At 37.0% G+C, this 24,927-nt stretch overlaps 1 protein-coding gene across 1 annotated transcript in view; it reads left to right on the plus strand.

Annotated features, from left to right (window-relative positions):
* Window positions 1-24,471, plus strand: part of LIN9 (lin-9 DREAM MuvB core complex component) — a 70,442-nt gene extending 45,971 nt beyond the window's left edge. Inside the window, exons 8-15 of the mRNA XM_037510346.2 lie at window positions 3,920-4,053; window positions 5,784-5,903; window positions 6,192-6,293; window positions 9,718-9,798; window positions 16,518-16,643; window positions 22,161-22,340; window positions 22,494-22,591; window positions 23,015-24,471. Coding sequence (XP_037366243.1) covers window positions 3,920-4,053; window positions 5,784-5,903; window positions 6,192-6,293; window positions 9,718-9,798; window positions 16,518-16,643; window positions 22,161-22,340; window positions 22,494-22,591; window positions 23,015-23,120 — 947 coding nt within the window. The 3' untranslated portion in view covers window positions 23,121-24,471. The remainder of the gene's footprint in view (window positions 1-3,919; window positions 4,054-5,783; window positions 5,904-6,191; window positions 6,294-9,717; window positions 9,799-16,517; window positions 16,644-22,160; window positions 22,341-22,493; window positions 22,592-23,014) is intronic.
* The last annotated feature ends 456 nt before the right edge of the window (window positions 24,472-24,927 follow it).

The following is a 24,927-nucleotide window of genomic DNA, read 5'->3' on the forward strand; positions in this document are numbered from 1 at the left end:
TATTCAGCAACATATATTAATAGGGAGTTACAATGAAATGACAGTATTAGTGCAAGAACACTAACAACACCAAACACTGGCAAATGCTCCACATTACAAACTCCTATTCATTACTGGTGGGAATGTAAAAATGGTACAGCCACTTTGAAGAAAGTTTGGTGGTTTTTTTTAATAAAACTAGATATATTCTTACCATACCTAGTGATTACACTTCTTGGTATTTACCCAAATGAGTTGAAAACTTATTTCACATAAAAACCTGCACATAGATTTTTATAGTAACTTTATAATTGCCAAAACTCGGAAGCAATCACTATGTTTTCAGAAGTTGAGCAGATAATCAAACTCTGGTGCATCCAAATAATGGAATATTATTTAGCACTAAAAAGGAATGAGCTATCAAGCCATGAAAAGACATGGAATAACTTTCAATGCATATTACCAAGTGGGGAAAAAAAAAAAAGCAATCTGAAAAGCCTCCATACCAAATGATTCCAACTATATGACATTCTGGGAAAGACAAAGTCAGTTGTTGCCAGGCTTTAGGGAAAAGAGTGATTATGACTAGATGGAGTACAGAGTTTTTTAGGGCAATAAAATTATTCTGTATACTATAGTGATAGTTACATGCCATTTTTACATTTTTCAAAACTCATACAATACACCAAGAGACAACTCTAAAGTATATACTTTGGGTGATAATTATATGTCATTGTAGTTTCATCAGCCTTAACAAGAATTTACAGTAGGAACAAAGAAAGTAGGTAAAAAGTGACTAGACTGCACCTCTGTGGTGGGGCAAGGGTTCAAGTCTCAGTGCTATCAAGTTATCATCATCCACTGCAGCATGAGTTCCACCCCAGTCAGGGAGCTACCTACATGGCGCAGCAGACCTCTCCTGTCTTGCCCGCTGCTCCCCTCAGCAGTGTATTTCAGTCAGTCTACCTGTTTTGCTCCCAACTCTGTCTCTGGTGAATCCTCTCACCCCCTGCACCTCTGGCCTATACCCCAGTTCTAGCATACATAAATTTAAAAAAAAAAAAAAACTTAAAAAAAAAGTTTAAACCAAAAGAAAGTTTTAAGTCTTTGAGCCAGCTAAGTAAAACTGAATAGAATTTAGACATCAATTGGACAGACTGATATTCCTGCAATAATAGGGGAACCTAAAAAAAAAAAAAAAAATAGGGGAACCTGACTTGTGTTTCAAATATAGATCTGTGAAAGAGGGACAAAAATACAACCCACAGATAATCTCTTAAAAATTTGGGAATATTTGTTTTCTTGATTTATTAAAAAAAATCCCATAGACATTTAGAAAATACTTCCTAAAGGTTAATATTTCTGCATGTAAAGTTTGATATATTTCAACATAACATATATGCTCTACAAATTTCCGCTCAGAAAAAAGGGAGTTAGTTGCTTATATTTGAATTGTTGTTTTTTCATGTTATAAGTAATTTCTCAATTAGTTTATTTTGTATCAGTAAATATATTTAGTGAAGACTCACTTATATTTATTTTTGTTGTGGTTGGGGGATATACTTTGAATGATTTCAGTTAATTTAAAGTTATTGAGACTTGTTTTGTGACCTAACTTTGTCTTAAGTACTGTTCCATATGTGTTTCAAAAGACTGTATTTGACTTTGGAAATTAGATATTTTAGAAAATACACTGAAGTAACTGTATTCTGATTTTTTTTTGAGTTGTTATGTTTGAGTAACTTGCCTAAGTAACCACTTATATCTCTTAATATTATATCTTAATATTTATTTTCAAGCTTGGCTTCCTAGGGTTTACTTGTTAGTGGTCAGCCAGTGACGTTACCAGAGGTTGTTCTCAAACATCTTAATCCAGAAAGACCTATGTGTGGGGGCTGGGAATCACATACAAGTTGTCAGTTTTCAAGTCTTTGTTTTCACTTTTTACCAAATTCTTTTAGATCTTTCCTATGGTTTTCCAATTAACAAAGTATTTATGGAAAGTGTATTTCAGCCCTCTGTGGCTCACTAGTTTCCAGTATTTCCCTTTTAAATTTCTGGTTATTCTGCCTACCTCAGCCAGTGCTACACCACAACATGTTGGGCTTACAAAGCTGTGGGTTTTTATTCTTTCCTGATTGAGTTCACCACTTGTACTGACATTCATAGATGTTTAACCATTGGTCCACATCTGCCCCCTGCTGGTTTTCATGACTAGCTATATATTAGTGAAACCATTCTCACCTACCTAGCTAATGGTGATGGTGGGAGTATAAATAGCCTCATTCCCTTGTCTTTACCTGAAACTCTCACTTTTTCAACAGTAAACAGTTCTTGTTTTTTGACATGGTCCCTGTTTTTTTTTTTCTTTGACAATCTTGTCTTTAATAGATAATTGTCAACTTATTCACACTGCCATAACTAGAAGTCTTTTTCTATATTTACACTTATTTATTCAATGTTAATTTTTTTAGGATTTATTTATTCATAAAAGAACTGGGATACAGGCCAGAGGTGCGGGGATGAGAGGATTCACCAGAGACAGAGCAGGGAACAGAACAGGCTGATTGACTGAAGTACACTGCTGAGGGGAGCAGCAGATGAGACAGGAGAGTTCTGCTGTGCCATGTGGGTAGTTCCCTGGCCAGAGATTGAACTCGTGCTACAGTGGCTGCCATAGCTTCATATTGCTGAGACTTAACCCCTTGTGACACCAGGGAGGGCCCTATTCAATGCTATTACTTCTATCTTCTGTAATCTTGTTTACTTCTTCCTTAATTGATCTTTCAAAGACTGAGAATGACATTTTAGTCCCATACAATTTTAATCAACTAGTCCTTTTAAACAGTTTTATATTGAATGTGTATTCTATTAATATAATATTGTATACTATACTTTTTTCCCCATATGAAATGTGTCACTTTTCCTAGTTTAATGCTTTTTAAAATGCTATTATTCTTGTATTTTTTGCTCATGTTGGATGTTTGCTAGGATTTTCCTGATGTTCAAACTGGATTTAAATGATAGTGACACAAGAATTAATCTGTGAGAGGGTCTCCAAGACTACCTTCAGGTTGGTGATTAATTAGAAAGACTCAAGAGTATCAGCACATAATTGTGTGCACATGGCCATCACATAATACAGAGAAGTCCATAAGGCAAAATAAGCATTGAGAAAAGTTACATAAATCTCAAGTCCAGAGACAACTTTGTACAAACTTCCAAGTCTCCTCCCTGTTATGTCAAAAACAAGACTTGCTTCATTCTTCCCGCAACAAGTTGTAATCATATTACCAAGGAAGCTTACTCAGTGTCCAAGATTTTTATTGGGGTCTGATCACATAGACACCTTCTACCTAGATTCCAGACTCCCAGGAGAGCAGGTGTCCAACATAAAGCACATTGTTTTCACAAACAGTATAGGCGTAGTAAACCACAGCAGTATGGGATTCTCATATTAACGATTATGGGGGGGACTCTTAAAATTTAAGTTCCCAGTTGCCAACCATGCAGGCATACTCTCTGAGGGTAGCACTCTTTTCTGCACAGCATCCTTATCTATTGATTAACCCTCCTTGGGAGGTTGTTGAACTGTTCTTAGTGTTCCACTCATGAATATAACTACCAGAGTTCTTTTGTTTACCTATTTTTTGCAATTTGGGGTTTAAAGCAATGATTTAAAAGTAGATTTCTCTTAGTTTGGTAGATATATGACCTCATTCATATATCAAAATAGGGATCATTTATAATTTTGCTTTCTGCTTCAAGATTTTTCATTGTTTTTTTCTGTAAAAACAATAAAGTGTGTGCTTTTTTGGAAATTATATTAAATGCTAATACTGTACTTTCTAAGTTTCAAATTATATGCTTGGAGCAGTTTTATATTTGAGAGTTCTTTGTGTCTCCCAGACATCACAGTCCTTTTTGTTTCTTTTCGTAGCGCGATTACGAGGTGTTCATGATGGTCTGTTCACTGGACAAATAGATGCTGTGGATACTCTTAATGCTACCTATAGAGTAACTTTTGATAGGACAGGACTTGGAACCCATACCATCCCTGACTATGAAGTTCTTGTAAGTAGTATTTCTTAATACACATGTGTTTTATGCCTATTAAATACATTATGTATAGTTTTCTTAGAGATTGTATTTTATGATAGAATCAAGATTTGAGGTCACAGAGGAGGAGATCCTTATGGGTTCCAAGCCCTGCCTACTACTCCTAGAGCAGACTATACTTAATCTTATGCATTTTCCAGTAACTAGAATCCATTTTACCTTGCTCACACAGCACTTTAATGTGACAGAACTGATTGTTTCTAACTAAATAATCTTGGCGAATAAGCTTGTTATAGTCTTCTTGCAAAATGATTTTCAAGTATGAAGTAACATCTTGCACTTTAAAATTTGTTCTATTTTATTTAATAATTGCGCAGGGTAGGTGTTAATTATCCCTACTTTTTGCATGAGAAAACTGAGCCTTTGGTATATTAAGTAACTTTTCAAGGCTTTAGAGCTGGTTTCCTACTCGACTGAGACTGCAATTCAGATCTTTTAATTTTTGATACAGTCCATTAAACTACTGGACCATTATTTCATGATCATGTTTCATTTAGCAATTTCATGGAAAATATATGCCTTTCTAATAAGTTAAAATAATTTTAAGAATAAATATTCTTTTTTTAAAAGATTTATCTATTTATGAATACAAGAGCTGGAGTATAGGCCAGAGGTGTGAGGGGTGAGAAGATTTAACAGAAACAGAGTGGGGAGCAGAACAGGCAGATCTACTGAAATACACTGTTGACACTGTTGAGGGGAGCAGCAGGCATGACAGGGGAGGTCTGCTGCACCATGTGGGTTAGCTCCCTAGCTGGGGATTAAACTTACGCTGCAATGGCTGCCAGTAGGTTGAGAATGCTGAGATATATCCCATTGCACCACCAGGGAGGCCCATGAATAAATATTCTTACTATTTAATCTAATAAAGTTTTACAAAAGTGAATAATGAACTTACAGAAATGGAAATTAAATTGCTCGCCTTTAACCATCTTTTTTAAATTTTTTGTTATAAACATGATTTTTTAAAGGATTATGAGTTTAGAACTAAAAGTTAAAGTTTTTTATCTCAGGAAAAAGAAAAATCTTCATTTTCTATAGATCTTCCTTTTCTATATAATAATAAGCTTATTTATAATACGTTACCTCATGTGTACATAGGAGAGACCTAACATGACTGAGTAACTCCTGATACATACTTTTTAAAAACAATCACTCTCTTATTGTGAGTTTCCTTATCAAATTTAATGTTTTAGAGAGTAGGAATATGGGAGAAAGAAAATTTGAACTAAATATAGAGCAAAGTATACCAATATTAAGATTTTTCACTAAAGAATGGTATCTTTAAACCTCCTCTTTCAAAAAAGGAAAATTTCTTTTTGCTTTTTAAATGTAATCTCTTTTATGAAATTATCCAAATATTTCTCCCTGGTGAGATAAAGAGCTGTCTTTGACTATAAGATAGTATTCAGATAGTCTTTACCATATAGATAACCAAAGGTACCATAGAACATTTTAATATTAATCTTTGACCCTCTTAACTATTCTTGATCCTTTGAGTATTTTTCTGTTTTGTGGTTCCATCCTTTTAGTAACATAGTCATATTTTCATAGTGTGACTTAAGTTCTAGTCCTTTGATCTATGATAAATCAAAACATGAGATAGTGCATATCTCAAACTGAAATATTATGTTTATAAAAGGCAAAGTTGTTCAAGTCTTGTGGGTTACTTTCTTTTTCCTAAGAGTAATGAACCTCATGAGACAATGCCAATTGCTGCCTTTGGACAAAAACAGCGGCCTTCTCGATTTTTCGTGACTCCACCACGGTTACATTATACTCCTCCTCTCCAGTCACCAATTACAGTAAGTAACATTTTGTAAATTTCATCAATAACTGGAATGATTATTCTAAATGTCAATTGTGTTCTTATAAAACATAGATCTACTATAGCAACTTCAATAAGATACCCACATTATTTTCAGTTATTAGATGTTAAATAAGTAAAAAGTTGCTTTAATTCTGTAAATATTTTCCTTTTTGAAGTATTTTAAATGTATTAATTGTAATAGAATTTGCTCTTTATTTAGAAATAAGATACTTTTTTTTTTTTGAAGAACCAGTGCTTAAATGATTCCTTTTTATTCCCATAGGATAATGATCCGTTATTAGGACAGTCACCTTGGAGAAGTAAAATTTCTGGCTCTGATACTGAAACATTAGGTGGTTTTCCAGTAGAATTCCTTATCCAAGTGGTAAGAATTGCTCTGAACATCTTGATTGTTTAAAAACTCAATCTCTTCTTTGTTACTAAATTTGGAAGTTTTTCTAGAACTGATTATTTTTTCACTTTTAAAAAATCATTGTGGGGGGGCCTCCCCTGGCAGTGCAGGCGGTTGAGCGCCCCCTGCTGTGAAACTGTCCGAAGCCTCTGCAGCCCCAGTTTGATCCCGGCTGGCCTGCGAGAATCCCACATGGCGAGCAGAACTCTCCTGTCTCTCCTGCAGCTCCCCTCAGCAGTGTACTTGGTCAGTCTGCCTGTTCTGTTCCCCACTCTGTCTCTGGTGAATCCTCTCACCCTCCCGCGCATCTGGCCTGTACCCCGGTTCTTGTATAAAAATAAAAATATAAAAAAATTGTGGGGCCTCCCTGGTGGCGCAGAGGGTTGAGCGCTGTGCTGTGAAGTTGTCCGCAGCCTCTGCAGCATGGGCCCTATTCCGGGCTGGCCAGGGAGAAACCCACATGGCGTGGCAGACCTCTCCTGTCTCTCCTGCTGCTCCCCTCAGCAGTGTCTTCGGTCCATCTGCCTGTTCTGCTCCCCACTCTCTCTGGTGAATTCTCCCACCCTCCTGCGCCTCTGAACTGTACCCCAGTTCTTATATAAATAAATAAACCTTGAAAAAAAAAACATTGATACATAAGTGAATATTTAAAAAAAAATCATCGTGTTGGTTTTAAGAACTCTTCCAACAAATCTTGAAAAAATAAGTTATAACAATCAAAAACACACAGGAATTTTTTGTTGAACTTTTCTTGGGTTTGGTTCCTCTTAGCTATTTTAAGAACTCGAACATATGCTCTGTAAAACTCTAAATAAACACCTCAATGCATTCTGCCATCATCAGTTAACAAATAGGATGTGTAGACCAGCTCTAGGATTAGGGGAAACTTAATTTCTTTTCTGAAGAGTAGAAATAGCTATTCACTTGCTAAAGTACTTATTGATTAGATATTAAGAAATCTAAGCCTAGATTGAAACAAGTATAGAATTATAATATAGACAATTTTCCTGAATAGCCTGACTCTTAAGAATATATATAAGCTATTTGTTTTGAAAATCAGTAAATATTTTCAATAGCCTAATAATGTCTGGTTTATTTTTTTCCTTTTTGGAAAATTTACTTTGGCTTGACTAGTCTATATAAGTAAAAATGTTTATGACATAATCCATTAAAATATTCATAACTTCTACCTTTGCAATTGATGTTATTTTGAGGAAAGTTCTTATAATTTATGTGCATGTTGTATAACAATTTGTATTCCTCAATCAGTGTTGTTAATTATCCTTGTAATACTGAATTTTGTATGTGTTTTAACTTCCAAATATAGATATTTTTATATGAAATATTGAAATTATGAAAAGAGCCAGGACTTATCCTTGTCACAAATAAGACACTTTTTTTTAATCCATCCTTTTAAATAGTGAAAGTAAACGCAGCTAGTAAGTCATGTATGGGAAAAAAGTGCTTGTATGTATGTATGTATGTATGTATGTATGTATGTATGTATGAGAGAGAGAGAGCACTATGTTTAAAGCTTAGTTAAGATACTCTCATCAAAATTTTAAGCTATTTAAGAGATAAAATAACAGTTTTTGTGATATGTAAAGTCTTATGACCTTGTTTTGCTCATAATATTGTTTTAAGTAGATGGCTATGTTTTACTTCTGTTCTTAATTTTTTATGACCAAATAAACATCATTAACTTTTTTTGCAAGTTGCATAATTTATAATGAGATTTTTTTTTGAGGGAACTTTTTTTTCCATTAGTGTAAGAATTTTAAGGACTCTTAAAAACACTGATATGCTTTCTTAGAGAGGGTCCAGTTTTGAAAAGTGTTAGAAGGAAACAGCAGAAATTTCTATCAAAAACAATGAAGTAAACACAAAAGCTAAAATAGAAACCCAAGCGGGAGGAAACTATTGTTCATCTTTTACTGCTTCTGACTCTAAAGAAACATGAATTTGTTTTGAAAATCAATCAAATCTCAATTTAGGGAAGAAGGAAGATCAGCCCAAAACTCAGAACCTACTGAGCAATAAGTAAAGGCTTGAGTGAGCAAGCTATGTATCTCACTACACCTTTGGCCTATATTGACTTAAGCCAGTATTTTATTATGGAAATGTTAACAAAGCATATAAAAACAGACAAAACTGTATAATGTACCTCTGTGTATCCATCATCCAGCACTAACAGTTAACAACTGACAGTCCTTTACCCCAATGAGAAGAATATCTGCAGGGCCTCCCTGGTGGCACAAGGGGTTAGTTAGCACAACACTGTGAAGCTATCCACAGCACTGCAGCACGAGTTCATCCCCAGCCTGTCAGGGAGCAACCCACATGGTGCAGCAGACCTCTCCTGACTCGCCTGCTGCTCCCCTCAGCAGTGTACTTCAGTCAGTCTGCCTGTTCTGTTCACCACTCTGTCTCTGGTGAATCCTCTCTCCCCCACCCCACATACCTCTGGCCTGGTCCCCAGCTCTTCTATGCATAAATAAATAAATCTTAAAAAAAAAAAAAAACCCTGACAGTCCTATTTCTAACCCCCTTTTATATTATTTGCGTTTTAATTTGTTGCAGATATTTTTTTTTAACATTTATTTATGCATACAAGAACTGGGGTATAGGCCAGAGGTGTGGGGGGTGGGGGAAGAGAGGATTTACCAGAGACAGAGTGGGGGAACAGAACAGGCAGACTGACTGAAATACATTGCTGAGGGGAGCAGCGGGCGAGACAGGAGAGGTTGGCTGCACCATGGTAGGTAGCTCCCTGACTGGCCGGGAATCGAACACGTGCTGCAGAGGCTGTGGGTAGCTTCACAGTGTTGTGCTAACCCCTTGTGCCACCAGGGAGGCCCTGCAGATATTTTTCTCATTGGGTTATGAACAGTACCATTTGCGGCCAATGAAAACTTCTTCAGGTTGGGCCTCTTTGGTAGCCTAGGGGTTAAGTCTCAGCCCTATCACCTCTAGGGCCTGAGTTCAAGCCCCAGCCAGGGAGCTACCCACATGGCACAGCAGACCTCTCCTGTCTCACCAACACTGCTCCCCTCAGCAGTGTATTTCAGTGGATCCACCTGTTCTGCTCTGTACTCTGTCTCTGGTGAATCTTCTCATCCCCTGCACCTTTGGTCTACACCCCAGTTCTTCTACAAGGGGGAAAAAACACCTTGTTCAGATTGACTTCTCAGTCCTATTTACATGTCCTATTTGAAATGGGTTTTTAAATAATGTTTTCTTATCAGCCAGTCATATTTAGACAATGCCTATACTGCATTTATATTGAAACACTGAAATCTATTGCTAAAATATCAGTGAAAGTTTTGAAGTTTGATGACTAACTGATATACTTGAATGCCTCTGTTTATTACAAAACATCTTTCTTCTTTGTCTCTAGACCAGGTTATCAAAAATTCTCATGATTAAAAAGGAACATATCAAGAAATTAAGGGAAATGAACACTGAAGCAGAAAAATTGGTAAGGATTTATTTCTCATTTTCCTTTGTATAATTCTGAAATAGAGAGGATATATATATCCTTGTATATATATATATATATATATATATACAAGGAATTATATACTTTGTGGGAGAAAATGTTGACATAAATACTATTTTTAAATCCTCATTTACTGTCTATTTACCAAACACATGCTAAGTAAATTAACAATGTAATGCTTTAGCCTGGTTATTCTTACCTACTTTATTTTTAATTTATTTTTATTAATAAAAATGATTTAATGAGATACGGCTGGTTCATAACACTGTATATATTTTTTTATTGTATCTATTTTTACTGAGGTAACATAGGTTTACTACATGAATATGATTTAGAACATAGGGCCACACACACCTCTTCAGATATATGTTACCAGGCAACATCCACAACCAAGCACCCATAATCCTCTACTCATAGTCCATTAATTCTCTCCCTGCTTTGCTTCTCATACCCCAGCTCTCCCCTTCTGGAAGTCTCAGCTCTGCAGTAAGCTTTCAAAGGTTTGTTTTAGTTTAGTATTGTTACATTCCACACATGACTGAAATCATCTAGTATTTGCCTTTCTCCTGCTGATTTATTTCACTTAGGATTATTGTATCCCTCCAGTTTTACCATGTTGTCACAAAGGCAAAATGTCATCTTTTTTATAGCTTACTGATATTCCATTGTGTATATGCACTACATTTTCTTAGTTCATTCATCTGTTTTTGGTTACTTAGGTTGTTTCCATAACCTGCTATTGTAAATAGAACTGCAGTGAACATAGGAGTGCATATATCTTTTCAATTTAGTGTTTTTGTATTCTTCAGATAGGTGGTCTTACCTACTTGTAAACAAAGGCCTGTTTCGATGTTGACTTGGCATGTCAAATTGTAGAAGTCTAGTTGGCATGATATGGTTTATCATCTGTTATGTTTTGTTTATGATTAAAAATAATTACCACTATAAAAATCAAAATATTGTAAAACTTTAATGAGGAAAATAGTCATCTTTATGTCTTTCCCTAGATAAGTATTATTCAGTTTAGAATATGCTGTATTTGTTTAGTATAGGGATTTTTCTGTTCCTATACTGTCATATTGTTTTAAAGCTTTTTTTCTAACAAAAACAGATGCATATCATTACATATTGAATTATTACAGTTTGTACATTTGTTTGTGTCTTATCTGTAGGATACATTCTTAGAATGGCTGGGTCAAAGTAAATGAATACTTTAAAGATTTACTGAAACTTTTAGTTGAAGATGATAGGATAAACACATATTTTCTCACTATCCTTTATAATTCCACACAAAATGAGAAGTAAAAGAAACAGAATAAATGAAAGCTGACTGCTCTAACAATATATTAAAGATTTCAAAATATTTTCCTGACATGTTAAATGAAACAAAAATCATGCTAAAAGAGACTGTATATTAGAATGCTAAAGGTGCGGGCCTCCCTGGTAGCGCAAGGGATTAAGACGCAACCTATGAGTGGTCCTGCAGCCACTGCAGCATGAGTTCGATCCCCGCCCAGGGAGCTACCCACATGGCGCAGCAGAACCTCCCCTGACTCATCCGCTGCTCCCCTCAGCAGTGTACTTCAGTCAATCCGCCTGTTCTGTTCCCCACTCTGTCTCTGATGAATTCTCTCACTTCCCACACCTCTGGCCTGTACCCCAGTTTTTGTATGAATAGATAAACAAATCTTTTTAAAAAAAAGAATGCTAAAGGTGTTCCTGGCCCAGAATTAGCATATATGATGGAGGAATGTAGAAGCAAGATCCCGTGGCATTCTGTTTTTTTTTTTTTTTTTAAAGATTTATTTATTTATTTATATAAGTATTGGGTACAGTCAGAAGCGCAGGAGGGTGAGAGAATTCACCAGAGCCAGAGCTGGGAGCAGAACAGGCAGGACCGAAGTACACTGCTGAGGGGAGCAGTGGGTGTGGCAGGGGAGGTCTGCGCGCCATATGAGACTCTCTCCAGTGGCCGGGGATCGAGCCGGCTCTGCAGAGGCTGCTGGCAGCTTCGCAGCCCAGCCCTCAACTACTGTGCCACTGGGGAGGCCCCGCCCCCATGGCATTCTTGAAAGTTGTATAGGACAAAAATACTTTTAGCACATATCATTGACAAAATGGTTGTACTCAAAATATATAAAGAACTATAAATCAGGAAAAAATATGCAACCCAATAGAAAAGAGAACAGAATGGATATTTTTTAAAAAGGATATGCAAATGTATAAAAAGTTTTCCTTGAAACAAAACATTATTGGTGAGGGGGCTTTCCCGGTGGAGCAGCGGGTTGAGCGCAGTGCTGTGAAGCTGTCCGCAGCCTCTGCAGCGTGGGTTCGATCCCCAGCTGGCCAGGGAGATACCCACATGGCACAGCAGACCTCTCCTGTCTTGCCCGCTGCTCCTCTCAGCAGTGTTTTCCGTCAGTCTGCCTGTTCTGCTCCCTGCTCTATCTCTGGTGAATATTCTCACCCTCCCACACCTCCGGCCTATACCCCAGTTCTTGTATAAATAAATAAAATCTTGAAAAAAACAAAAAGCAAAAACATTGGTGAGGATGTGGAAGTAGGCATTCTTACCTATAAATTAGTGCATCTTTTATGAAGGGTATTTTGGCAGTATATCAAAATTAAACTGCACAACACAAGTCCTGTGATTCAGCAGTCTCACTTGCATGAATTTCTACTGCAGTGATACTCCTGTCCAAAATGACTACTTAGTTACTCATAGTACTGTTTGCTGCCTAAAGACTGGAAACAACCTGAACATCCATCAATAATGAACAGGTTAGGGCCTCCCTGGTGGTGCAGGGATTAAAGACAGTGCTATGAAGCTATCGCCAGCCACTGCAGCACAAGTTCAAGCCCAGCCAGCCAGGGAGTTACCCACATGGCGCAGCAGACCTCTCCTGACTGGCCTGCTGCTCCCCTCAGCAATATATTTTAGTAGATCTGCCTGTCCTGCTCCCCACTTTCTCTGGTGAATCCTCTCACCCCCCACACCTCTGGCTTACACCCCAGTTCTTGTATGCATAAATAAATAAATCTTTTAAAAAAAAAGAAACAGGCTTTCGGCTTTCGGCTCAGAGGAGGCCAGGGTGCAACTTTCTTTGGTCGTCCTGAATCCAGGTTCATCTGACACCAGCCGCCTCCACCATGCCACCTAAGTTCGATCCCAACGAAGTCAAAGTCGTATACCTACGGTGCACCGGTAGGGAAGTCGGTGGCACGTCTGCCCTGACCCCCAAGATTGGACCCCTGGGTCTGTCTCCAAAAAATGTTGGTGATGACATTACCAAGGCAACTGGTGATTGGAAGGGGCTGAGTAACAGTGAAACTCACCATTCAAAACAGACAGGCCCAGATTGAGGTGGTACCTTCAGCCTCTGCCCTCATCATCAAAGCTCTCAAGGAACCACCGGGGGACAGGAAGAAGCAGAAGAACATTAAGCACAGTGGGAATATCACGTTCGACGAGATTGTCAGTATAGCCCGGCATTTGCGGCACCGATCTTTAGCTAGAGAACTCTCTGGCATCATTAAAGAGATCCTCGGTACCGCCCAGTCCGTGGGCTGCAACGTTGATGGCCGCCACCCTCATGACATCATTGATGACATCAACAGCGGCACAGTGGAGTGCCCTGCCAGTTAAGGAAAATCACAATAAAGGATCATTTGACAGTGAAAAAAAAAAAAAAAAGAAACGGGTTCAATTTGTAATGCATTCTGCAAACTCTAAACAAACAAGTTTCATCTTTGTAAAATATTTAATATAGAACAGTCCTCAAGATGTATTTCTAGTGAGAAAAACAAAGTGCTGAGCATGTATATAATGTGTCCCCATTTTTTTTTGGAAAGAATAGTGGAGTCAGGAGAAAAATAGATATATACATCTTCCTCTGAGTATTTATATAGACTATCTCTGGAGAGAAACAGATAACAGCAGACCTCTCCTGTCTCATCCACCCACTGCTCCCCTCAGCAGTGTATTTCAGTAGATCTGCCTGTTCTGCTCCCTACTATGTCTCTGGGGAATCCTCTCACCACACCCCCCCCTTACCTCTGGCCTACACCCTAGTTCTTCTTTGTATACATAAATCTTTAAAAAAATCAAAAGCTTTGGTAAATGCATGTAGAAGTAGGCCCACTGACACTAAAGGTGGATATATGTTATTGAAGTATTTCTGGAATGCAGGTTAGCCATATTGATGAGCCAGCAGTTCTGCTTTTAGGGCATCATTCTGAAGAATCAGTAATGTATATGCAAAAAGATGTGTACACAAGAATGTTCATTGCAGGGCCTCCCTGGTGGCTCAGGGGGGTAAATCTCAGCACTATCAAGCTATTGGCAGCCACTGCAGCATGAGTTCGATCCCTAGCCAGGGAGCTACACACATGGCACAGCAGACCTCTCTTGTCATGCCTGCTGCTTCCCTCAATTAGAGTATTTCAGTAGATCTGCCTGTTCTGTTCCCTATTCTGTCTCTGGTGAATCCTCTCACTACCCCACACCTCTGGCCTATACCCCAGTTCTTGTATGCATAAATAAATCTAAAAAAAAAAAAAAAAAGAATGTTCCTTGCAGTATTACCTATAATAGTAAGAAATTGGAAACCATCTAAATGTCCATCTAAAGAGGACTGGTCAAATAAATCATGGAACAGTCCTTCTGTTGGAGCACTAGTTAGTTCTTAAAAAATGAACCTGTCTACATCAACATGGAAACATTTGTATCTTTGTATGATAATTCAATAAATTGGACAAATTTTAGAACAAAATTTGCAGTGGGATCCCATTTTTATAGAAAGCTGTACAATACATGCATGAAATGCCTTGAAAGAGGGACTGGAAAGCTACGTACTGGACTTGACAATGGTTACCTATGTAGGGCACTGTGGATAGGCATAAAGTAGCTCGGGACTTTATTATGCTCTGTGTTGTTTTATTTTACTCTGTCACAATAAGAATATATGAACTACTTGTGTAATAAATACTTTTCAATTTATTTTAAAAGATGTTTTTCCTTTCACCCATATTTTATGATTTTGAATCCCCTTAAAATTTGGCTGCTTCTCTGGATATTATTCTGACTTGTCTTAAAATGGGGAATCCCTGTTATTAGCCAATATCTGGGTACTGTATGTCTGCCGTGTAGTGTAGGTTGACATTAACTTTATCGAAACATTGGTTTATATAAGTTTATGACCGGCTAAAAGCCCTCTACCCTTACACATGAACAGTTAAGCCTGGTATTTTTCATCTTATTCCCCAAAAGCACACAATAAAATCATTTATTCTTTGTTATCATACAAAGCTACAACTTCTGCCCAAAAGTTGTATAAGGTATTATTTCATTTATAAGCCAGAGACACACTGTGGGTGGTGGGGGGTGGGGGGCGGGGAGAGGAAGAATTAAAGTCAAAATAAGGGGGGGTGCAATTGTATGGTGAATATAACCAAAATGAAAATGCATACATTGTGCAAAAATGAAAAATGATGTAAGAATTATATAAAATAAAATATTTAAAAAGGTATTATTTTGTGTAATTCAAGATTCTGTGTCTCACCTTTTTCATGCAGAACTAACTTAACATCACTTTTTTTCTTTTTAAAATTTAATTATATGTATAAAACCTGAACGTCTTGCAAAAAATTACTGTTCTTAATTTAATATGATATATAATTTTCCTTCTATTCATTTTTGTACATATAAGTACTTATAAAATATATACTATTGGGTTATTTGGGGTGGGGTGGGAAGTATATTTACTAAGTAGCATTCTCCTTTTCATTTCACAATATCAGCAAGTTTAAGGATGAGGAAGCAGGGCCCTCCCTGGTAGTACAAGGGGTTAGTAAGATGCAACCTATGAAGCTATCTGCAGCCACTGCAGCACAAGTTTGATCCCCGGCCAGGGAGCTACCCACATGGCACAGCAGACCTCTCCTGACTTGCCCACTGCTTCCCTCATCAGTGTATTTCACTCAGTCTGCCTGTTCTGTTCCCCACTCTGTCTCTGGTGAATCCTCTCCCCACACTCTGGCCTGTACCCCAGTTCTTGTATGCATAAATAAATAAATCTTTAAAAAAAAAACAAAAGAATGAGGGAAGCAGTATGCAAGCATGTATTATTTCATTTAATCTTTGCGGCAATCCCATTAGGTAGTTCTTCTTATCTCCATTTTGCATATGAGGAAACTGAGGCACAGAGATTGCTTCATAGTGGGTATGGATTGCTTAAGGTCACACAGCTAGTAGGTGATAAAGGTGGCATTTGAATATATATAATCTCATTCAAGCACCTATGCTCTTAATCATTGTTATATTGACTTGATTCTAGATGGAGAATCAATTCAGTTTAAATAACTTGAACACCTGAAATAAGTAGATACAATTTTTTATCAACCTTTTATTTTGAAAAATGACAAATTTATAAAGACTAGTTAAGGAAAATGTATGTAGATTCAACAGTTTTGTTTCATTTCATTTATTCACGTTAAGAGGCTCTTTTTTGAAAAAAGCAAATGGCAGAAATCATGACACTCCTTATAGAACAGCCTTCTGAATCCATTTTCACACAAGAAGTACAATTTTAATAATCTTCAGTTTGTTTTAGAAAAGTGAAATTTCCTATTAGATAACTGAAATATTACTGCTAAAAAAAAAAAACCCTTATCAAAATCTGTTTGTTTTTCCTTTTCAGAAGTCATATTCCATGCCTATTAGCATTGAATTCCAGCGGAGATATGCAACCATTGTCCTAGAACTTGAACAGCTGAACAAGGACTTAAACAAAGTTTTACATAAAGTTCAACAGTACTGCTATGAGGTAATTTGCGTGAATTTCCCTCTGGGGACTTTGCCTCCACTCTTTTGATTTGAAGCTTAATATTGTGACCTTCACATTTTAGAAAATATGACCTAGCAAATATCTTTATAAGGTTCTTTAGTAGAACCTCATTTTATATATTCTTACAGCATCAGTGTCAAAGAGAGATTTATACAGTGAGATATCAAGTGTTGAATTTTTCGTTTGAATTACAAATGATGTAGCATTCCAGAAAAAAAAATTACTCTTAACTCTTTTTCCCCAGAGACTATATTGTGGTTTCTTCTTATTCTTTTTTAAATGTATATGCTTTTTCTCACAAAATTATGATTATGCTGTATATAACCAGTTTTGTTTCCTCCTTCTTAAAGCTTTACAGGAGAATTATGCAAGCTTGAACTTCAAACACATAGATCATAGGGTGCTTTGTGTACCTATAGATTGTTATCATTATTGTGATATACATTAGTTATAAATGTAAATGTGATTCAACAGTTTCAACTAAAATTTGAGTTTCTTTCTAGAAGGTAAGGGTTTAAGTGAGATTAAGTTAGAATGTTTCCAGGGGCCTCGCTGGTGGTGCAGGGGTTAAAGACAGCGCTATCAAGCTATCACCAGCCACTGTAGCAGTTCTATCCCCACCAGGCAGGGAGCAACGCATATGGCACAGCAGACTTCTCCTACCTTGCCTGCTGCTCCCCACAGCAGTGTATTAAAGTAGCTCTGCCTATTCTGCTCCCCACTCTGTCTTTGGTGAATCCTTTCACACACACACACACACACACACACACACATACCCACCTCTGGCTTACAGCCCAGTTCTTGTATGCATGAATAATCTTTTTTTAAAAAAAGAATATTTCCACATAGGCATTCTTCAAAGGCTTTATGATTCCTATAAAGCCACCTCTATTTGTGACAGTTAGCTTTTTATGAGACTAGTCCCATAGATAAGTGCCAAAGATCTTCCATAAATGATGTTTTCTTTTTTTTTTTTAAAGATTTATTTTATTTATACAAGAACCGGGATACAGGCCAGATGCGCGGGAGGGTGAGAGGATTCACCAGAGACAGAGCAAGGAACAGAACAGGCAGACTGACAAAATACACTGCTGAGGGGAGCAGCGGGCGAGACAGGAGAGGTCTGCTCGCCATGTGGGTTGCTCCGAGGCCAGCAGGGATCAAACCGGCACTGCAGAGGCTGCGGACAGCTTCACAGCGCTGCGCTCAATTGCCTGTGCCACCTGGGAGGCCCCCATAAATGATGTTTTCAATTCACTTGAATTGAAACTGAGAGGAACAAACTTGGTTACCTATAACTAAACTCTGAATGTAGTTTGATCATTCCTCTAGTTATCCATTATCATTTATTTTTGTATTCCTGGTAGTTGTCACTTACTTACATAGCGGTGTATGTTATCCTAGCAAATAGATTTCTCTATGTAGACTAGCAACTGTCCATGAGAGGTACAAACCAAGCAGTCCAAGATGATGCATAACTAAGCTATGGATACATGCAGAAGTGGGCTGCTCATCAATCATTTTGTTTTTAAGATTTATTTATTTATTTATACAAGCACTGGGTACAGTCAGAGGCACGGGAGGGTGAGAGAATTCACCAGAGCCAGAGCGGAGAGTAGAACAAGCAGAGAGACGAAGTACACTGCTGAGGGGAGCAGTGGGCAGCAGGAGAGGTCTGCGCGCCATGTGGGACCCTCGCCCAGAGGCCAGAGATCGAACCGGTGCTACAGAGGCTGCGGGCAGCTTCACTACCCAGTGCTCAACCGCTGCGCCACCAGGGAGGCCCTCATCAATCTTATTGATATAATTTCACATTTACGTACATATAGGCCACTATGATAGGCTCATTTCCTAATGAAGTTAAGTAGTTTAGCTGTTAACAAAACTTTTGTGGAAATGAATAATTGATTTCAAACCATGAACATATCAGAGAATCTATGACTAAGGTATTCTACTCCTAGGTATATACCAAATAGATATGTGAATGTATATTTGCCAAAAGACACATAATAAAATGTTCATAAGATCACTGTTGATTACAGCCCCAAATTAGCAATTAACCAAATACCCATTAATACCAGAATGCATCAATAATCACTCATATAATTGTATGGTGGAATACTACTCAGCAATGGGAATGAATTCGATTATATGCAATACCATGGATGATCTCACACATACAGTGTTGAACAGATATAGTCAGGCACAAAAGAATATATAATGCATCATCCCATTTATATAAAACTCAAAAGCCAGCAAAAGCTAATCTATGATACTTGCAGTCAGGATGGTGGTTACCCACAGAGTATTACATTGGAAGGAGGATCCCTTGAAAGACTGGTAATGTTGTTTCTTAATCTAGACACTGATTTCTCTGGCATGTTTGATTTGTGAAAATATTTTGATACATATACTTTACGATTTTTATGCTTTTCTGTATTTATTAAATTCAACTAATTTTTTTAAGTTTTGTAATATTATTATAATTGTAAAATATTAGAAAAAATTTAAATGCTCATACACAGAATTAGCTAAATAACTTATCATGTAACTACACAGTAGAGTACATGCTGCTGTAAGGATGAACAAGGAAGCTCTTTAAATTACTGATAATGAAGTGATTAATAAGATATATATTAAGTGAAAAAAGTAAATTGCACAAAAATATATATAGTATGTTTCCTTTGGGGCAAACAAAAGTAAGCAGAAATAAAATACACATGTATCTGCTCAATTTTTCAATAATAAAGACAGGAAGGCTAAACTAGATACTTATTTGGGAACTGTGTAGGGACTAGGGAGGAGAGAAGAGTGATATTTCTCAGTGTTTGTTTCCCCAAATACAGGTAAACTCTAAAATGGACTACAAACAGAAAAAACCTGACTGTGTATCACAGGAATAAGCAAACTTGGGGGGAGGGTGCAAAAACTCATCCAAATAACGTGGACTGTATACGCATAGTCTAAAGGTAGAGCAAACGTTAAACTAATATTGAACTCTAGTTATTAGTGGTATGGATTAACAATTCTCAAACTGTTTTCTAAGACTGAGCAAATGAGTAATGAACTATATTGAAGATAATGGGAACCAGGTGTCTCACTGTTGGAAAAGGGAGTTAGGAAGAAGGAAATCATATGAGTTCATGCTTCATTTTCTTTTTTTATAATATGTGTGTATGGTACAAGTGTGTGTGTCTACTGAGAAAACCTAGAAGCAATGACAACCTGATAGTAATGAACCTAGCACCCAGATATAAACACTTTTCACCAATAAAAGGAAGCAGGGCTCCTTGGAAAATAGACTAGGAGTACAGCAAAGAAAGTCAAAGATGAGAGCCTGGACCATTTTATTGTGCTAGGGAATAAAATGTGCCCCCAAAATTATGGAGACATGTCGGGCCTCCCAGGTGGTGCAAAGGGTTAAGCACCGCACTATGAAGCAATCCGCACTATGAAGCAATCCACGAAACTCTGCAACATGAGTTCGATCCCCTGGCCGGCCAGGGAGGTACCCATATGGCACAGCAGACCTCTCCTGACTCGCCTGCTGCTTCCATTCAGCAGTGTCCTTCAGTCGATCTGCCTGTTCTGTTCCCCACTCTGTCTCTGGTGAATTTTCTCACCACTACCCCCCTGCCCCTCATCTCTGGCCTGTACCCCAGCTCTTGTATGCATAAATAAATAAATCTTTTTTAAAAAATTATGGAGGGCCTCCCCGGTGGCGCAGTGGTTGAGCGCTGGGCTGCGAAGCTGCCCGCAGCCTCTGCAGTGCCAGTTCGATCCCCAGCCACCGGAAGAGGGTCCCACATGGCGCACAGACCTCTCCTGCTGCCCGCTGCTCCCCTCAGCGGTGTACTTCGTCCGACTGCCTGCTCTGCTCTGCTCCCCACTCTGGCTCTGGTGAATTCTCTCACCCTCCCACGCTTCTGACTGTACCCAGTGCTTGTATAAATAAATAAATCTTTAAAAAATAAATTAATTAATTAAAAAAAATTATGGAGATGTGTCAAAAAGGAACCAACTTGATAGGATTCCCACTGGCCAAATCTGGGATAATTAAAGCTTCAGAATAAGTGATATAGTAAGAAGTTCTAACCCATGGAACAAAATATTCATGAGTCAACAGACTGATAACTGAGTAATTTTTTTAACTAAGTAATTTTTAAGGAGAAATGTCTTATAGTAAAATGCCAACTTATAAATGTAGAAGGGATGATTACAAGTTAAAAAAAATACTGTTGGGCCTCCCCGGTGGCGCAGCGGTTGAGCGCTGGGTTGCGATGCTGCCCGCAGCCTCTGCAGTGCCGGTTCGATCCCCGGCTGCTCCCCGGCCACCAGAGGAGGGTCCCGCATGGCGCGCTAGACCTCTCCTGCCGCCCGCTGCTCCCCTCGGCAGTGTACTTCTGTCCTTCTGCCTGTTCTGCATCCTGCTCTGGCTCTGGTGAATTCTCTCACCCTCCCGCGCTTCTGACTATACCCAGTGCTTGTATAAATAAATAAATAAATGAATCTTAAAAAAAAAAAAAAATACTGTTGTATTTCAGTCAGTCTGCCTGTTCTGTTCCTCACTCTGTCTCTGGTGAATGCTCTCACCCCCCTGCACCTCTGGTCTGTACCACAATTCTTGCATGCATAAATAAATAAATCTTAAAAAAAAAAAATACTGTTGAACAGCCATCATAGTAACAGTTGGTAAAGGCAAGAATCATTAATAGATGCTAAGACTTCTGGGTAAAAATTTGATAGGAAATAGAATCTTTACATAGCCTCAAGCTATCTCCTCACAAATACTTATTAAAGGTGGAAATCATTTACAGTGGGGAAATCTGGCATACACTAAACTGCCTTAACCAAGTAATGAAAGATAGCATCACCAGTAATGGGATAGATCAACATCATGTGTCTCCTAATCACGATGCACTGAGATCTCAGGATCATTTTTGTGATATTCCTGCCAAAAAAACAAAACCTCAGTCTAGTCATGAAGAAACAGAAATTCATATTGAGCAATATTACACAAAACAACTGACTGGTATTTTTCAAAAATATCAAGATCATGAATGATGGAGTTGTTCCAGGAAAAAAGAATCTAAAGAGACATCACAACCAATTTTATTTGGGGGGGGTGGGGTGGCAGAGGGGAGGTGGTATCTATATGTAGGGCATTATTGGGAAACAGTTGACAAATTTGAATATATATTGCTAGAAAATGGTATTATGTCAGTGTTCAGTTTCCTAATTGTGGTAATTACACTATGGTTATGAAAGAGAACATCCTTGCACTTAGGAAATAACAAATGGAGTGTTTAGGAGTAAATGTAAAAGAAATTAAAAAAACTGATAGAGAAAAAGCTTCTATGGTAAAAGTGAGCATCTTTTTTTTTTTTAATATATGCTAGTTTTGTAAAAATCCAAATATGAAAAAAGGGTCCAAATATAGAGAGATTATCAAGGCCACATGAGTGTATGTCTTATGCTTCAATCATTTGTATTCAGCTTGCTCCGGACCAGGGGCTCCAGCCTGCAGATCAGCCAACAGATATGAGAAGAAGGTGTGAGGAAGAAGCACAGGAAATTGTTCGGCATGCAAATTCCTCAACAGGGCAGCCCTGTGTTGAAAATGAAAATCTGACAGACTTAATCTCCAGGCTTACCGCTATTTTATTACAAATTAAGGTAAATTTCAGAGAAAATATTTTCTTAATTTTGATACTTAAACAAATTATGCTGATTTATTGATAAAAAATTATAATCCATAGATTATATCAGGTATTTTGATCTGTATTTGAACTAGAATTCAATTAAATTTTGAAATATTTTTCCCTTTAGTGTCTTGCAGAAGGAGGAGACCTGAATTCCTTTGAATTCAAATCACTTACGGATTCATTAAATGATATCAAGAGTACAATAGATGCATCTAATATCAGGTAATTCATTAAAAGTACTCTAAAAATTTTTATATTAAATTCATAATGATTTCCAGTACAGGTTTTTAGAATTAAACATATTTGTGAAGTACTCACATAGTTTTTATCTTTTAAATAAATTGTGAGAGAGCTTTTTCAGTTATATCCAGTCTGTTGGCAGAATAGAAATTTCATGTGGACTTTTTATTCAAAAGAATGAGAACACATTTAATATTTAGGTTTAGGTTCAGTGTGGAGATTCAACTTAGAAGTAGTGCTTCCCCAGTTAATTACTACTGAAGGAAGTTATGGCTAATGTAATGGAGATTATGCCTTCTCTGACATCATTACTTAGCTATTACCGAACTAAAATTCAGATCTCCTTTTTAAAAAGCTTGTTTAATTTTGTGAAATAAAGGGTTAACCATGTTCTTCTTTCTTCAGTTGCTTTCAGAATAATGTAGAAATCCATGTTGCACATATTCAGAGTGGCCTGAGCCAGATGGGAAACTTACATGCCTTTGCAGCAAATAACACCAACAGAGACTGAGTAGAAGATTTAATTATTCCAACTGCATAGGACATTGTTTTTGAGAAGTTCTTTTCCTTTATATAGGCTTCCAACACCAAATAACCTAACTGCTGGAAAACAAGAGACATTTAAATCTCCAGATAAGTCATTAATATACTATACTGCTTCTTAAGCCAGCATTGCTAATCAACATTATATTTATTTTTCTTTTTATAATTGAGCTGCAGTAGCATTGCTTATGTCATGTGTTTATTAGCAAGTATTTTAAAACTGAAAATGTCTGAACATAATTTCATGGAAGACGATGCTGACCATTATTCAATGTGCATGAGTTTAGTGCAACACATGCAGACAACCACCACAATGGAGAATATGAAGAAACATGAATATGTGTGGCAATGTGGAAATATCATCTAGAAAATTACAGCTCTGGTTGATTTAGTTGATCATCATCTCAGTCTTCAAAACATAACAACCTGAGATATGGGAAGTCATAGTGTTAAGGAAGCCATTGGAATATAGATGGGAAATATGGACTTTACAAGTATATATTACATATATACTTATAATGTGATATGGTTCTATAGATCATTTTATAATAATATTTTAATTTATCATAATTTATAAAAGAAACCTTTGTTGTTTGTCTGTTGAAGAAAATGAAGGAGCAGGAAAAAACCATTACTGCAAAAACACTGTTTCAGCCAGTGAATTTGGCATGTCTTTTCCCATCAATTCAGGACAAAAGTGCTACTGTAATGAGATTTATTTTTAAAAGACTGATAACACACTATTTTCATATTTTTTGTTTATTTGCACAACTTTTGAACCAGGTTACTGGTTAAAATTCAACAGAACACAATTTATAAAGTAAAAAGATTTTATAATGAAAACAAATATAATAACCAGTGCTGTGAAATGCAGAAAGAAGGCTTTTATTTGGTTATGGGTTTGTTTATGGTTTGCTTGTTTTTTCTTTAAGAAAACCCTGCCTAAAATGTTAATCTTGTAAAAAGTGTATATTTGGAATTTTCTGTTTTATTATAGAATATTATAAAGTCAAAATATAATAAATTGTTTTCAGATTTGGAGTTAAAGTATAGCGGTAGAAGTGGCTTTGATTCTTTCAGATGTCTCATAAAATGAGACTTTTTATATGTTAATGTATCATAAAACTGAAACAAGATTATTTTCCATTTGAAATTTTTGTATAGTTTAAAAATGCTTCCATATTCTTTGTCGGTATTGTGCGACTGCAAGACTTTAGTGCAGAGTTTATATTTAGCTAAACTGTTATGTTAATTAAGAAATGCATAAATCTTTTATTCTTAATATTTGTAATTCTAAATAAATTGATCTATGAAAATTAGTGTTGTCTACATTTTCAATTAATACAACTTAATAAGTATTCCTTCTACTGAAAAATTTTAAAGGGCTTCCCTGGTGGCGCAGGGGTTAAGTCTCAGCACTATCAAGTTATCGCTAGCCACTGTGGCATGAATTTGATCCCAGCCAGGGAGGTAACCCACATGGCACAGCAGACCTCTCCTGCCTTGCCTGCTGCTCCCTCAGCAGTATATTTCAGTAGATCTGCCTATTCTGTTCCCTACTCTGTCTCTGGTGAATCCTCTCACCCCCCACACTCTGGCCTACACCCCAGTTCTTGTGTACATAAATAAATCTTTTTTTAAAAAAAGAAAGAAAAATTTTAAAGAATTGTAATTTCCATGAAGTCATTTTTTAGGGAATCAGTACAGATCAATTACCATGTCATTTTAAATTACAATACCAGCATTATTTTAGAGAGGGTTTTTTTCTAACTCTT

This window comes from Talpa occidentalis, unplaced genomic scaffold (genome assembly GCF_014898055.3).
Source record: "Talpa occidentalis isolate TD23 unplaced genomic scaffold, MPIMG_talOcc4v2.1 talOcc4.14, whole genome shotgun sequence".
Taxonomy (NCBI): domain Eukaryota; kingdom Metazoa; phylum Chordata; class Mammalia; order Eulipotyphla; family Talpidae; genus Talpa; species Talpa occidentalis.